We start from the raw sequence: 17,377 nt of genomic DNA on the forward strand, positions 1-17,377 counted from the left end.
TTGCTTCATCCGTGTCCTACTTTCAAAATATGTGTCCTACTTTCAAAATATTGAATGATGCTCATTTAACCGTCAAATTAAAATTTTCAATAAAAAGTTATAAAAAAATCTAATGTAATATTACATCATCTAACACAAAAAAAATTATAGTATAAATAAGGTTATATGATCTTAAGTCGTTTTTTTTTATCAGCAATAAAAAATAAATAAATGGGGACCACTTCAGAGATGGTCCAACCCTTTTACAAGAACACATAGGATCTAACTCTTAACTTGGCACCCAAAATCGTCGGACAAAGGACCAACCAAACCAAATGCTAACTAGCTTTACGCCGTATACATGCCAAAGGATCCATAACCCAACAGGGGTAGGAAAAGTAAACTTCACGGGACTTTGCAGCAATCCAAGACCATACCTTTACTTGCGCAGAGGCAAAAACTTCTAACACATCTGTCACTCCTCCATTAAAGACGATCGAGTTCCTATGCTTCCAAATTTCACTCACAATTCCAACCCAAATTGCCCCCCAAACATCATTAACTGAAACCGATGTCTGACTCAACCTGAATTGGATAAAATTTTGCATAGGATCCAAATGGATTACGAACGACACTCCAAGCCACTCAAAGCAAAGACACCAGACCCTCCAAGAAAAGTCACAAACGGAGAACAAGTGACTCGACGACTCTTCAACCTTCCCACACAAGCAGCAAACAGGGTTTTCAACCACCACCCCGCGCCTTACCAAATTAACCCTAGTTGCAATCCTATTTTCCAACACCCTCCAGGCCAAGAAAACAGCAGAAGGCAAGGCTTTACACCTCCACAACCTACAATAAATCGGAGAGAATTCCCCATCACTAACCCTCCTTACCTTAATATAAGCTGAGTTAACAGTAAAACTTTGAGACCCCTCAGCCTTCCAGACCCAGCTATCCACCCCTCTCGCATCCATCTTTATCCCTTGCAGCAACTGACTCAACTGCTCTTCCAACAACTTCTCCCAGTCAAAGAGGGATCTACGCCAACACAGATGCCAAATCCAAACACCATTAGACCAGTTCCCGATCTCGGCCACCTTAGCAGCTTTAGCCATGCTAAGCGAATATAATCTCGGAAACATTCCCTTCAAGGCACCACAGTTCAACCAGCTATCTTCCCAGAAAGAAATATTCCCTCCATCACCAACTTTCCACTCAATCCCATCTTCAAAACTTCTGCCCCAGCCCTCAGAGGCCCAAACCTCCTTCAAGTCTCTCCACCATAGGGAACCCCTGCAAGGTTTACCTTCCGCTCTCAAATTCCTCCAACCACCATATTTAGAGTCGAGAATCTCTTTCCACAAACCTCCCTTGGCCGAACCCCACCTCCAAATCCACTTGCCTAGCAGGGCCAGGTTAAAAGTCCTTAAATCAATGATTCCAAGACCCCCGTAGTCCCGAGGCTCACAGACCTTATTCCAAGAGGCCCAAGCGATTTTCCTTCCGTCAGAGCCCCATCCCCAAAGGAAATTCCTTTGGATCCGAACTAACTTGTCAGCCACCCTAGATGGCAGCTTGAATAAGGACATAAAGAATAACGGGAGTGAGGAGAGGACTGACTTAATCAAACAGATCCTCCCAGCCATTGACAACCACCTGCCTTTCCACCTCGACAGCTTACCCTTAACTCTCTCTAACACCCCGTTCCAAAAAACACCGCGCTTGTGGCACCCACCTACCGGTAATCCTAAATAAACAAAAGGAGTTACCATCACCTTACAGTTAAGAATAGCTGTAAAACGCTGAAGCGAACACTGATCCAACCCCATCCCGCCAATTCTGCTTTTTAGAAAATTCTCCTTAAGCCCAGAAGTAAGCTCAAAGCAAAGCAAAATAGCCTTAATATTAAAAACACTTTTGGTATTCGCTTCGCAGAAGAATAAGGTATCATCAGCGTATTGTAACATATTAACCTTCACCTTAGCTCTTCCAACCTCCAGACTGTCAATCAAATTCTTCTCTTCCGCCATCCTAGACACCCCAGCCAACCCTTCAGCAACTATGAGGAAGAGGAACGGAGCAAGCGGGTCACCTTGATGAAGTCCCCTCCTAGGAGAAAATTCCCCAGTTGGGATGTCGTTCACTAATACAGAGACTGAAGCAGATTCTAAACAACACTTTATCCAACGAATCCATTGAGCACAAAAACCCAGTCTTTCCAACATATAATATAAGAACTCTCAGCTAACCGAGTCATATGCCTTTTCATAGTCAACTTTGAAGAACACACAACTCTTCTTCTTCCTTTTATATTCTTCCAGCACCTCATTCGCTACCAGCACACTATCCAGCAATCCCCTACCTTCAAGAAAAGAAGACTGTCTGACATCAATCACTTTGCTAATCACCAAAGTCGTATCCCAACGAATTCACTAATAAACTCAGTTAATTAATACGTATATTCAAAACATACATTAGTGCAGAAAAGGTCAAAGACAATGGGTTTTTTTAGTAATTACATATCGGTCTTGAAACCGTTGTTTATGAATACGTAGTCTATTATACTGAGGCATAGACAACGATTCTAGAACCATCGAGTATAAGTCACACATAAATGGCATAATGAACTAAAAAAATGTCCACAATAAACGGCGATTATGGTCATAACGAAGATATATTGTCTTCCTTCCATGTTTCAATTATTGAGAAACGGTGTCTTTTTAGCTTATTGGACATGTTTTAAGCTGTTTGTTGGGGGTGTTTTTAAGTTGTTGTGATGAGAAAGTGTGCTTGGGTTCCTGTTTAGGAGAAAGTAATTATTTATTTTTTTGTAAAAAAAAAAAGCATATCTCATTCTCCCATTATTGTAGTGTAACCTTTATTTTATTTAAAAATAAATAAATTTAATGTACTAAGAAAAAAGAATGTTTTATTTTAATCATATATAAAGGAGTTAGTATTAAGAGTGACATTGGATTTAGTTTTAAGTAAAGTCTTATATTTAAAATTTGTTAATAAAAAAAAATATAAAGAAGAGATTTTAATAGGATAGTTAAAAAATTAGTCATCTTCATTAAAATATTTTGTAGCAAAATTTTGATAAGATACTCTTATACATTTACATACATACATAGGAAATAATAGTTGCAAAGCAAAACTTTAATTATTTTTAATCAAGCCTTCTAACAACCCTGATACTTGAATTTAAATTTTTTATCATAATTAAATGAATTGAAAAATGGATAAAATTTAATTTTTTCAATAGTACGTATGAATAATTATTTTATAATTAATGAAATTTTAATTTTTGAAAAATAAAATTTTATGTGGGCTGGCCCACAGGCCTGCAAGTTATTTCTTTATCATGTAAAATCATATGCATCTTGAGTGTGAGACTATGCATGTTTTGATACTATATTAAAAAATGAATTCAAGTCTAATTTGTTCTTACAAAATGGATTTATAAAGTGAGAATTGTTTTCGTTTATATAGATTAATTTGACCTTGTTTTTATTTTTATGAGAGTTATCTAGCAAAATTGATTCTCTTACCTATATATCAAAATTAAATTATTAATGAGGAATAAATTTTTTGAAAAACTAATTTTAAAATAATTATTCTTTGTCCTGTTTACGTATTTTATTTTGTTAACAATTAATGATAAACTATTTTTTAAATAATTAAATTGAAAAAAGTATTAAGATGAAAAAAATAACTCTTTTAATATATATTCATCTATATGCAAGATACCTATTTATTTTTATTTGAAATAAAATAATTCAATTATTTTATTAATTCATATTTCAAAACTGCAATAATGTTGAGATTTAAGATATTTAATAATTTTAATATTTGCAACAATACGAAAGTCACTTAAAATTGTGTTATTTACAATATTTAAAATTATAGTTTTGTTATATTCAATATTTAAATTTTATGGTTATAATTTGTATATTCATCATCTTGTAGAGTAAGAATATTTTATAGGTAAATATTTTATCTTTTAAATATAAAATAAATTATTAAATATATTAAAGATGGTCTATATTGCATATTTTTAATCATTTCAAGAAAATCATTAAATAGAAACTAATTTTAGAGATAAAAAAATAATTAATTATTATATTGACAAAATTAGATATTATTTTAGAGACTAAAAAATTTATTGGAATCTAAATTAGTTTCTATTATTGATAAATAGTTTCTAAATTGGTATCTAATTAGATATCAAGGTTTTAGATACCAATTTTAAAATCTAAATAATTCGTAGCTAAAACTTAGGTAGCTAATTAAATATCAATTTAGAAACTACTTATCAATAATAAAAACTAATTTAAATACTAATAATTTTTTTAGTATCTAATTTTATCAATATAACAACTATTTTTTTTTCTCTAAAATTAATTTTTATTTAATGATGTTCTTTTAGTGAATATTTATAAATATTAAAATTGTAAATTCTGTATGAATATTTATACTAAGACAGTTATAAATGTTCTATGCATAATCATCTTCACTATATAATACAGATATATAAGACAGTTATAAATGTTCTATGCATAATCATCTTCACTATATAATACAGATATATAATATTTTGAAAATTTGACATAAATCAATAAAATATTTATTTATATGAGTTTTCAAATAATTATATAGAAGATTATCTAACCCGTCTGTTGCATCATTCTTTTCTTTCACAACGTATAATTTATTGTAGATTGAAATGTTTTAATTTGACATTGAGTTCTATATCATATTAATTTGAATATATTTACAACATATAATATCAAATAACATAATTTAAAATCCTTGATAAAAATTTTGGACATAACGTCTCTATCTATTTTTTGTATTTATTACAAATATATATTTTTCTATGATTAGAAAATATTAAATGTCTAACTGAAGAAAAATATAGTTATAAGAAAACTTAATAATTAGTAAAAAAATCTTTTTTACTGATTAAATATTAAAATAAGTATATACACTACATTAATGCACATATATAATACTTTTTACTGTTAAAATATAATTTTTTATGTTAATTCTAGACCTGTTATAGATACAGATGATGTATCTTTTGACAATTGTACAATCATTATCAAAAGTTTACTTTCTATGACATTTAGTGTTTTAACTGTCGTAGAATATTTTATTTTTCTATAATACATAATATTTTAACTGTTATAAGATGTTATTTTTCTATAACAATTAATATTTTAATTATTATAAAATATTTTAATTATCATAAAATGTTATTTTAGTTAAAGATAAATCAATCATAGAAAATAATAGTTTTTATAACATATTTAACAATAATCATGTATATTTTTTTTTAAATGTGATATTCATACATAACATAAGTTAGACATAAATTTCTTACATAATTTTATAAATATTTAAAGGATATATGAAATATTTACCGTCAGTAATTAAATATTTATCCCTACATAACATAAGTTAGACGATAATTATAAATATGTTGAAATATATCTCATTACATTCTAATCAACAATAAATAGTTTTAATTTCAAATATAATCTAATAGTTTAAATTTTTAATTTTTTACCGGTAGAAATTATTTTATATGATGAACAAATGGGAAAGAGATACTTCATTTATTTTGTATATTTCTTTAATACTTTATGTTAGAGTATTCATTTTTTATGTAAATGTTGCAATTTATATTTATTTTATCATAATTATGAGGTTTTATTTCTACTTTTTTATAATAATTAAATTATGATCATGATTATCTCATTTATCGTCTGTTTGTATCTACGAGAGAAACGCAAAGTTTTATTGTAAGCAAAAAAAAGCGCAGAAAATAAAAGAATAAACACATAAAACAATTTTGTTTTGTAATTTCAAACTTTATCCGCTTCTTATAACAGATTTGGGAAGAAAGTTTTAAATATATATATATATATATATATATATATATATATATAAATTAATTTTTTATTATTTTATTTTATTTTATTTTAAACTCAAATATTATTTTTGAAACAAAATTACACAATTAAATATAATATAATAAAAAAATAAAAATAAAAATATTAAATGGTAAATGTATTTATGTTATAAAAATATATAATATATAATAATTATAATAATTAGTAGTTATTATAATATAAATAAATAAAAATATATATGATAATTATATTAATTATAAAAAAATAAAGATAAAATTAATAATGTTATTTAATATAAAAATAAGTTTTTATTAAATATTTAAATATTTTTTATCAAATTTTATATTATTTTGTGTTTTTACCGAAAATAATATTTTAAACTCACTAAAAATAATATTTTAATTAAAAATAATTATAATTTATAGATAAATCAATCAAATTAATTTTTTAATTATTTTTAAATATAAGAATAATTTTGTAAAATTACATTTGTATCAATTAGAAAATATAATTTTAATTCAAACAACTTTATTAAAATTTACATTCCTCACAAACTTTCACAAACTTTTCCTTCACTTTCTACTTTATTTATCTTAATTCAAACAACTTTATTTTATTCACACTTTCTCTACAAATTATCTCAAATTCACTATCTGAAATTCACTCCCTAATTCAAAAAAATAATTAATTATTATATTAACTAAATTCAATATTATTTTAAAAACTTAAAAAAATATTGATATATAAAATAATTTGTATAATAAAATATATAAATTAATTTTTAAGTTAACAAGATTTTAACTACTAATTAATTTATATTCTAAAATGAATAGTTAAAATCTTGGTAGATAAAACTTTGATAACTAAATAGATACTAATTTAAAAACTAGTTTATAAATTTTATTGATAATAAAAATTATTTTAGATATTAATAATTTTTAGTCTATAAAATAATATTTAATTTAGTCAATGACTGATTATTTTTTTGTGTTTAAAATTAATTTTTATTTAATAATTTTTTATAATGTCAATATCAAACATTAATAAATTAATATAATTAGGTTTTTATGTTATAAATAGATAATAAAATTAAAAATAATTATACAAAATACAGTTATTTCATGAGTCATGGAGTCTTTTATTTGATAAATAGATATATAAGTTTTACTCTGTGTTTAAGGAGGTGCACTATTTTTGCATATGAGGGAGTACCCCTCTTTGGATCAGGCAATGGACAAGAGTGGGGAAGTGCAAAAATGGGTGGATTGTTGATTGAAGGTGTGCCTCTCACCATTGTAGAGAAATAGGAAAGAGAAGAGAAAATCAAGCAAAAATGTATAAAATGACTTTTGTGCCTCACTTTTCAAACAATTTTTAAAATTTTCAATATAAAAATTTAATTTTTGACACAATTGTGTACTATGTTATAAATAAGACATAATCAATTATCTACTTGTTTTAAAGGTATAGTTGATTATGTAGTCTATTATAAATAATACATAATTAATTATTCATAAGCGATTATGTAGTATGTTATAAATGAAACATAATGATTATCCGTTAATTTTTAAAGACATAATTGATTAGGTAGTATGTTATAAATAAGACGCAATTAATAATGTATTATTATATAAATAAAACATATATACTTAATATCTATATATAACATAATATAATACAAACGAAATAATCGTAAATAATATTAAAATCATCTAAATACATAAATTTAACTAACAAAATTATTTTAAATTAATAAAATGAATAATAAAATATTATTTTAATATAACACAAAAATATTTTACATATTTTATTTATTTATTTTCATTTTACATTATTTTATTTCTTTATTTATAATTATAATTTTGTATTAACTAAAATGTACACAAAATTAACTCATATTTTATTTTTCAATTTTATTTACAATCATAAATTTGTAATCTTACATTATTTTTATACCATTGAAAATAATTCAAAATATCCTTAAATCACTCACATATCTCAACTATCTTACATATCCATTATCCAGTTTAACTTAACTCAATCCAAATACTTAATTTTTTTTTCAAAATTCTGAGGCTTCCTTCCGTTGACTCATCCCTGGTATTTCCATTCTAGAATCCAAAGTAATTATGTAATTGAGAGTAAATAGGAGAGATAAGGTGTGACGTTCTGGAAGTGACGAAGTCTCGGCGCTATATGTGGAGGGTTTTCAGATGGAAAGCATTTACAGAAAAGAAAAGTAGGGTGCGACTGGAAGGACAGTGAGAAGCGGATTTCATTCATGCTGAATATTCTCCACTTTTGGCTTTCCACAAATAACGGTTTTTCCCTTCAACCACATTTATATGTGCAGCTCTATTTCCTCATAAAGAAGGTCATACCTAGTCTTTCTTTTAACCACAACCATGCATTTCAAATTTTAAATATCGACATAACTTCACTTCCAGTATTCATACAAGCACTTTATTTACTGCATTCGTTCAACATCTACTTATTTCTTTTCTTATAAAATCATTATATTTAAAGGAATATCAAAGTGCTTTGACTCAATACATATTCAAATAATGTTGCTAGAATTAATTACTTAAGTTTCATTTTAAAATTTCATATTTTTGTCACAATTTTATTTTTAAAATATGTTTTTATGGTTAAGAGTGAAAAATATTTATAAATTATCTTTAACATTAACTTAATTATTATTGGACTTTTGGAACAAACTCTCCGTTTAAGGAGTAAGGGTTACAATACCTTGAAATATTGTTTCTTTTTTGTCTCAAGAGACGATGCTAAATTCAAGATATTGTTTACTTTAAAATTTAATGTTTCTATCACAATTTTATCTTTTAATATTATGTTTGCTTCAAGGCTTGATAAGTGCAAGAGGAAGGAGGAGTGCATATTTATTGTATGTGAATGAGGGTATTTGAGAGAATGTGAGCATGGAAAAGTGAGGATGTGAGTAAATGGGTTCCTCTTTTATATGCACAAAATATCAGTGAAAACCACGTAGATTTTATGTTGTTACCTTTGTGTCTTTCCTTTTTTTCACACGTTCCATGGTTCTTCATTCCATGCTTAATTAACATATTCTCATGAACATATTCTCATGAAAATATACCTTATATTTTATTTTTCAATTATTTTTAAAGACAAAGGTAAATTTGTACACATACAATTTTCACATTTTAAAAAAATTAAAAATTCAATCACATATATCACATCACTCAAACTTCAATACATTTTCCATACAAACTCAGTCTACATACCTTAATCTAAACAACCTAACTTTCTTCACATTTTCCTATCAAACAAATATACCCCCTCAAATCCTCACACATTCTCTCCTAATCCAAACAAAGGCTAAAAGATTTTGCAATCAATGTGCATTGGCCTCAAATATTAAGTTATGTGACTTTTGACTATATCAAAATAAGTATTTGATCGAAGACTATGGGGTAGGAGTGATCTAAAGCACTTATTTTCCTTCCAACAAACAATGGACCATGTTCCAACCTCAAGTGTAACATAACATCATTAAAATCAATAACTACATCTGAGATATTATTCATTTAGGAGTTAATGCTTCTTTCAACATTTTGTCATTGAAAGGTGGCTGGTGTGTTAAGAGAGAGGGATTATCATTATTCTCATCTCCTAAGCAATGTAAACTCAACCACACTAGTATGGACGCAACCATACCTCTGTAGCCGTAACCACACCTTTGTGAGTGAACCTTTGGTGTAATTTTCTTTCCTAACGTTTCTCACACCTTTATAAATGATCATTTGATTCAATTTTATTTACTATGGCATTCTCACTCCCATGTCCATGCAACCACAATTATGTCGACCAAATTTTGATGTAATTTGATCTACAACATGTATTCGACAACAACATGAATGCAACCACACCTTTATGGGTGAATCTTTGACACATTTTCCTTACTAGTGTGACTCTCATACTAATGTGAATGCAACCAAACCTCTGTGGTTGAACTTCTGATGCAATTTCCTCTGGTAACATTGTTGAGACCCTAACCGATCTAAGATCTTATAAACGGTCTATTGAGACATTAGACGATTTATGACCCATTATATGGTTTGATCACCAGAAGATCATAAGAGGAGTTTATATTTTAATGATAACAAAAATAACCTAAATGGTTTATTTGTATTTTAAATGTTCTAACAATGTTTTTTACAATTGTAGTACACAACAAACTCACTACAAGAAAAATTGGAATTACATACAGTCAAAATCCGTATGTAAGACCCAAAATTCGTATGTAAAACAATTTTACATACGGATTACATATGAACAAGAATCCGTATGTAAAACTGTCGTTGGTAAGTGTTACATACGGATTCAGAATCAGTATGTAATTACATACGGATATTACATATGGATTTATCTGTATGTAATGCAATAAAATTTATTTTTAATTTTTTCATTATTATTTTTATCTTTTTTAATTATTTATGATTATTATTTATGCCTTATTTTTATTATTATTAATGTTGAAAGCAAGAAACATTAACCACTAGATCAGACAAGTTCTTTGGTCATATTATCATTTTTATTATACTTATTATTAATATAATTTATACTTATTAATAATAATAATAATAATAATAATAATAATAATAATATAAATTATATTAATAATAATATAATTTTTTAATAATATTATTAATATTATAAATAATATTATTAATATTATAAATAATATTATTAATATTATAAATAATATTTTTAATATTATTAATATTATAAATAATATTTTTAATATTATTAATATTATAAATAATATTTTTAATATTATTAATATTATAAATAATATTTTTAATATTATTAATATTATAAATAATATTTTTAATATTATTAATATTATAAATAATATTTTTAATATTATTAATATTATAAATAATATTTTTAATATTATTAATATTATAAATAATATTTTTAATATTATTAATATTATAAATAATATTTTTAATATTATTAATATTATAAATAATATTTTTAATATTATTAATATTATAAATAATATTTAATATTATTAATATTATAAATAATATTTTTAATATTATGTATATATTTATTATGATAATAGTTGGTAGGTAATAGAGATCCCTGAGTGATAGTTCACAAGTAATAGAGATTCGTGAGTAATGTTGAATTTACCTACGGGTTCAGAATATGTGGCTAATATTCGTAGGTAATGTTGTTTGTGGGTAATATCTGTAGATAATGCTAAATTTACCTACGTATTCAGATTTGTGGGTAAAAATTTATGGAAAATGATAGTTTGACAACGCTTGGAGTTGTATACAACCCTTAATGTGATGAGTTTAGATATAAATATATATAATAAAGGGTAAACTTGTAATTAAATGATATAAAAAATATTAAAATAATAGTATTGGGAGTTGTATAAAAAATTTGGGATTGTCAATGAATCATTACCCAAAATTTATAAATAATTCTGATTTTTTTTTGGTAGTGGATAGTTATGGGGGATGAGCAATAGGATAGTAGTGGCGACACAATTTCTTAATATTTGAAAGGGATAATGACTTTTTTTGGCTGATTGACCATTGAAATGCAGGATGTTCTCAAGGAAATATGGTTCCTTTGGGAAAACAGTCTAGTTTTGTTTATTGGATAACCTATTGATACAATCTGGTTGGGGTTTTTTTGTTATACAATATAAAGTAAAAATTATATTTTGTTACAGGGTTGGAGTATTCCCAATCCTCCCTATTTTATATATTTTTAGTTACTGATAAAAAAAAATTGTTATAAACATAATCTAACAATAACCTTATATGGAATTCAATGGCAAAATTGAGTCATTCATTTTAAAGTTTTGAAATATCAAATGAAATCGTTTTCGTAATACTAATTTAGTTTTTCAACAAATTTTCAAAGTAATTTATTTTACATTCAAATGGAGTCATTCACATAAGTTTGATTTATGAAGATATAACTTTTATACATTATAACCAATTCAGACATTTTATACATTATAACCAACTTGGACATTTATATGTTCAAATTTATTGTTTTAGGATTCATGAAAATCCTTTGTCAAAAGATTACTCATATGACAATATCACGAATAGTTTGCAATGCGAAACTCGACTACAAATATAAACATTTTTTAAATGCTTCAGCGTGTTACAAATATGAAGAAAAACCAGCAATCCAATAAGGTTTTTAAGGTCAAGCATCAGATCAAACTAAAATAATACAAAAATTACTAAAGCTATTTAGAGCTCTTTCCTTCTCATTACAATATGAAGTCAAACAAATCATTCACTTCCTCAATTTCAATTTATATATACTCCTTTCGGAGTCTGAGCTTGAGAAGTTTGTATCCCATATGCTCATATTTTATCTTAAAACTTATATAAATCAATATTAACTGAATTAGTTATATATCAGGAAAAACAAGGCCCAAAAGCTAAGCTATCTCCAGCATATTATTTTGTTACAAAAATAATTCAGTGACAACAATATGATATTACTTAATAAAAAATTAATATACAAATAATCAGAAAATAACTCCTAATATCTTTAATGATAAGGTCCAGAAATCTATAATAATCAAATCTAACAAAAAGACTAACTTCAATACAATTTTTTAATATGTTGCTTTTATCATATTCTAGAAGAAATATAACAGTTAGATGTTTAGCCTGCAAGATGTAACATGTTGTTTTTATTATTTGTAGCGATCTGCTTTGCTTAGATGCGCCATTTTTTTACACCTTTTGGTTGTTTTTTGTAAGACCCTATAATGTTGAGTACGGTCTCATTCAGGGTTTTTAGGTTCATGTAGGTTTATCTAGCCTGTTTTTGATGTTGGAACAGACATGTTAAGTTGAGGTATTTTTTAGGTTGCTCATATTCACATTCATTTTATTCTTATTTGCTTGTTGATTGAGTGTTAAGATGTGTCTCTGTTCATTAAAACATGTGAGATCCTATCTCATTAGGAAACTCACTGAAAAGAATGAGAGGTAAAATTAACGCTGGAAAGTGCAAATTTTAAGGGACTGCGACGTTAACCATCAGAATCTAGGTTATTTCTTTTAATCTGTTTAGATATAGATTAGAATTGTTTCTAAGGATTTTTTTTTATTAAAAATATAGAATATTATGTTAGTAAAAATGTAGTATTATATTTATGTACCCTCGCACCAAATAAATTAATTCTCCTTTATCGATGTCTTTTAATATTTTCAGAACAGCTACACACTAGTAAACCAGAGGCACCATATATATCACACAGAAACCCTGCTATTTTTAATGCAAATGACATTCATAAAACATTAATAGATTACAGTACTTACCTGCATAATGGTCTTGAACTTCATTACGAAAAGCATCCATAAATTTAATGGACATCAATTCAAGTTTAAATAATTCACTGTTCATTCCCAAATTTTAAAACATTTCAGTGACATATTAATGAAGGAGAGCAGAGGTATTTATGAGTGGAAATTGTAACGTAGAGATATTTATGAGTGGAAATTGTAACGTGGATGCGCAGTGATCCTTGACCTCTCTCTTCTGTCCATAATAGTAAAAACCACTCTACCATTGGCCATATATATGCTCATAACATCAACTGAAAGTGCTTGTAAGGGCCAAATAACTTTCTAAAAGTTGCATTATATTAACCGTCCAAAAGCAGCTATAGCATCACTTGTTTTAGATACCATAACACCTTTATCATTACTATGTACTTTAGAATACATACAAGTTATTCTCCATTCTCCCAAGCTCCCTTCTCAAAACTCGTTTTTCAGTTTTGATTACTGGTGCAGTCTGATACTGCTGCTTCTGTTCTGCTTTGGCTTCAGCCTGTGAGATCGTATTGATCCCTAGGCATCTAACGGTTTAAACCACATCTTTTCAAAACGGACCATAACATCAATCAGTAGTAGCAGTTGATGGCGATCGTTTAGTCTCTATCACATCAACACCCCTCTCATATATTTACTCCATTTCAGTCTCCACTCCACTACCCTTTTTCTTGATCTTGACAAACCTCATTTTCTGTGTCCCTTTCTCACTCCAAACCTTTTCATTCTCTTTCCCACTCAAAAACATTTTTCCACCACTTCCGTCGCAGGTTTCCCGGAGTCGATCCATCTAACAGGAACTCCAAAAGCCTCCAACATGGGAGACAGCTTATGCGATATTTTCGACGACAAAGAGTTTGGGAGCGACCACTTTGGTGGGGACGATCTCTTCGCCATTTTGGAGAGCCTAGAATCGGACTTCACCAATTTCCCTCCCATTAACGAAGAAGCTGTTGCTATCTCGAAAGAGAACGAGGATGTCTCAAGATTGGTGTCCCAAAAGTCTACCTCGTCAAGTGCTCCACAAGATTATTCCGAAACTGAGTTTGAAACCTCACCAAAAACCAAGAGACAGAAGCTTATTCCTACCACGCCAGAGGAATCAAACCCAGATGGACAACAGAGGATGTCTCACATCACCGTCGAACGCAACCGGAGAAAGCAAATGAATGAACACTTGTCCGTGTTGAGGTCGCTTATGCCTTGCTTTTATGTCAAACGGGTACGTCTTATTTTTATTTATATTCACTTTGTTTTAGATCTCTTAAGCTCTCAAGTTTTATCTCAAAATATCTTTTAGAAAAAGTTGGATACAGTTTTTCTAGTGATTTTAGTATTGTTGTTTAATTATAGTTAAAGTTTTTCTCACTAATATGCATAATAAATATTTATTATACAGATTTCTGAAATAAAACTTTAGTTGTTTCATGTGAGTTTTTGTGGCACAATTGGTACACAGAGTTGCACGTGAGTTGTCTTTTTATCTTACAAAAAACAGAACTCCTGATATATATGGTTACTGGTTTCATATTACAGTGTAAAGTGTTATTTACAGATTAAACTAAGTGCACCGTGCATTTCTGAATCCCTTATAAATAGGTGTTTATACTAAAGCAACCACTGATCTTTTCACAATTTTGTTTCTTGAATTAGTTGACCTTTAATTACATTGTTATTTCTAAAGTATTAGTTTATTAAATTCTTCTTAATGATCTATGATTTAGGGAGATCAAGCGTCCATAATTGGAGGTGTGGTTGATTACATCAACGAGTTGCAGCAGGTGCTCCAAGCCCTGGAGGCCAAGAAACAAAGGAAAGTTTACAGCGAAGTCCTAAGCCCTAGGCTTGTTTCAAGCCCAAGGCCCTCACCTCTGAGTCCTCGGAAACCACCTCTGAGCCCGAGACTAAACTTGCCCATTAGCCCAAGAACTCCACAACCAGGAAGCCCTTACAGGCCAAGGTTGCAGCAAGGCTACAACAACATGATTTCACCAACCATGTCCAACTCTCTTGACCCTTCTCCCACTTCTTCTGCTAATTCCTCCATCAACGACAACATCAACGAGCTTGTTGCCAACTCCAAATCCGCCACTGCTGATGTGGAGGTCAAGTTTTCTGGGCCCCACGTTCTTCTCAAAACGGTGTCTCAACGAATTCCCGGACAGGCTCTGAAGATAATCACAGCACTTGAAGATCTCGCGCTAGAAATCCTCCATGTCAACATAAACTGTGCTGCTGATGATACCATGCTAAACTCATTCACTATCAAGGTACATTTCCAATTGGAACACATAAATTAATGGCTAATAATTTTCTTCTTTCTTGGAATGCATAACCGTGTGTTCCGTTCATAGCTAACATTCCTTGATTTAATAATGAAGTTTGTAAGTTAAAGACCTAAAACACCACATGTTAGGAATCTTTATTAAGTATTTATGTTACGGAAACGGAATTGAAAATGGAAAATGGAAAAGAAGACTCACGGTGATGATTTCAACAGTACTTTGTCATATGAGGAGGAAATGGTGAAGTCTTTTTTATGAAAGTAAATAGTATATATGTAAAATGTAGTTGTTCTTTCGATGACAGCTGGATCAAAAGTTTTTTTTTTATTTCTTTCTGTCGGACTTGGTTACCAACCCTTAAATTACTTTAAAATTTAAGTTTATAATATGACTTTTTTTTAAGTAAATGTTATATGAAATTTTAAAAAAAAAATATTTGACAGTTTTTACTGAAATTTTCATTTGAAATTAAACCCTCTGTTTTTTTAATATTGTTCAATTGATTACTTGACAGTGGAAGAGAGAAAAAGGAGATTAAAAATATTCATTTTAAAAAGAAAACATTTTTTAAAACATTAAGTTTCTTATCTAAAAGTGTTTTTTTTTTCTCCAAAATATGTCTTACAAAATTTCTCTTTTATAAAAAATAGTCAAATAGGCCCTCTTGAAATATCTTTAACATTGATACATGTCATATAAATAAAACACGTCTTATAAAAATATTTCTTCTTCATCTTTTTTTCTCATGGAAAAATATATAGTGATTGTGTAAATTGGCTGTGGATTTTTAGTTCTATAATTTGACAGCAGAGAAACATTACAAACCAAACAATGTTTATTGCAAGATGTAAAAGAAATAGATACGTAGTTAGTACTGAGTGTGTATTTTTTACTGCATCAATGGGTGAGGCGAGGCTCCATTCCGACATATTTGTCCCCATATTGCTGAAAAGACGAATATATAAATTGCTGAGATTTTGATTTAAATTAAATTGGAGAATTATTCATGCATGGAATATATATAGCAGCATATGATTGGACATATGTACTACAACATTATTTACTAGTTGATTTTAGGTTCACTATTAAATATTGTGGTTTCTTTAACACTACTCATGTGTCTGTGTATATAATATAGATTGGAATTGAATGCCAACTGAGTGCAGAAGAATTGGCTCAACAAATCCAGCAAACATTCTGCTAATTACTATAAAGATGAGTAATGCCTGTCCAGAATCCACACCAAACATCACCATGCATGCATTTCTCTCTCTCTCTCTTCTCTTACTGTGTTGTACGTACGTGTTGTACAAATAACAGAGAACGTGATGGGAAGAGTCAATTTAATTGCAACCATTTTATCATTTTCTTTCTTTCTTTCTTATTTATTATTATTACAGGAATTGCTAGTGTAATTTGATGACAAGTATTAGGTAGTGACTACTCTCCTGTAATTGACCACCGTTCAGCTTTAATCTTGCTATCAATCAATTATATTTCCATTTCCAAAATTTAAGCACTCCTCCACAACTCTACAACTTTAAGTTGGCTAAATTTGAGTTTGGTGCTCCATTTTATCTTTACTTCAAAAACTAATTATATAAGCATTACATTCTCAGTTTTATTTTTTTCATTTCAGTTCTGATAAATGGAACACAACCAAGATAATTAACCATCAATTAATTTAGAAAGAAAAAATAACTAGTCATTATATTAATTAAATTAGACATTATTTTATAAATTAAAATATTTTTTTATATCTAAAGTAGTTTCTATTATTAATAAAAAAAATTATAAAATAGTTTCTAAATTGGTACTA

At 28.2% G+C, this 17,377-nt stretch overlaps 2 protein-coding genes across 2 annotated transcripts; one reads left to right on the forward strand and one right to left on the reverse strand.

Annotated features, from left to right (window-relative positions):
• Positions 1–317: 317 nt before the first annotated feature.
• On the reverse strand, positions 318–14,063 carry LOC137822298 (uncharacterized). Its single transcript, XM_068627184.1, has 4 exons — positions 13,912–14,063; positions 13,669–13,800; positions 13,259–13,335; positions 318–2,149 (listed from the first exon to the last, which is right to left on the reverse strand). The coding sequence occupies exons 1-4, from the start codon at positions 14,061–14,063 to the stop codon at positions 318–320; spliced, it is 2,193 nt and encodes a 730-aa protein (XP_068483285.1).
• LOC137822848 (transcription factor SPEECHLESS-like) lies at positions 13,545–17,074 on the forward strand. The gene is made up of 3 exons (XM_068627854.1): positions 13,545–14,495; positions 14,998–15,543; positions 16,697–17,074. The coding sequence occupies exons 1-3, from the start codon at positions 14,091–14,093 to the stop codon at positions 16,760–16,762; spliced, it is 1,017 nt and encodes a 338-aa protein (XP_068483955.1). The 5' UTR covers positions 13,545–14,090; the 3' UTR covers positions 16,763–17,074.
• Positions 17,075–17,377: the final 303 nt, after the last annotated feature.

This window comes from Phaseolus vulgaris, chromosome 9 (genome assembly GCF_000499845.2).
Source record: "Phaseolus vulgaris cultivar G19833 chromosome 9, P. vulgaris v2.0, whole genome shotgun sequence".
Classification (NCBI taxonomy): Eukaryota; Viridiplantae; Streptophyta; class Magnoliopsida; order Fabales; family Fabaceae; genus Phaseolus; species Phaseolus vulgaris.

What these genes read in the sequence shown, in the direction of transcription:
- LOC137822298 (XM_068627184.1), bottom strand. Translation starts at nt 14,063, where the DNA reads ATGGATCGACTCCGGGAAACCTGCGACGGAAGTGGTGGAAAAATGTTT. An exon ending in GGAGTGGAGACTGAAATGGA is followed by an intron (nt 13,801 to 13,911) that starts GTAAATATATGA and finishes TTAAACCGTTAG; the next exon opens with ATGCCTAGGGATCAATACGA. An exon ending in GGGAGAATGGAGAATAACTT is followed by an intron (nt 13,336 to 13,668) that starts GTATGTATTCTA and finishes GGGAATGAACAG; the next exon opens with TGAATTATTTAAACTTGAAT.
- LOC137822848 (XM_068627854.1), top strand. Translation starts at nt 14,091, where the DNA reads ATGGGAGACAGCTTATGCGATATTTTCGACGACAAAGAGTTTGGGAGC. An exon ending in CTTGCTTTTATGTCAAACGG is followed by an intron (nt 14,496 to 14,997) that starts GTACGTCTTATT and finishes TCTATGATTTAG; the next exon opens with GGAGATCAAGCGTCCATAAT. An exon ending in TAAACTCATTCACTATCAAG is followed by an intron (nt 15,544 to 16,696) that starts GTACATTTCCAA and finishes TATATAATATAG; the next exon opens with ATTGGAATTGAATGCCAACT.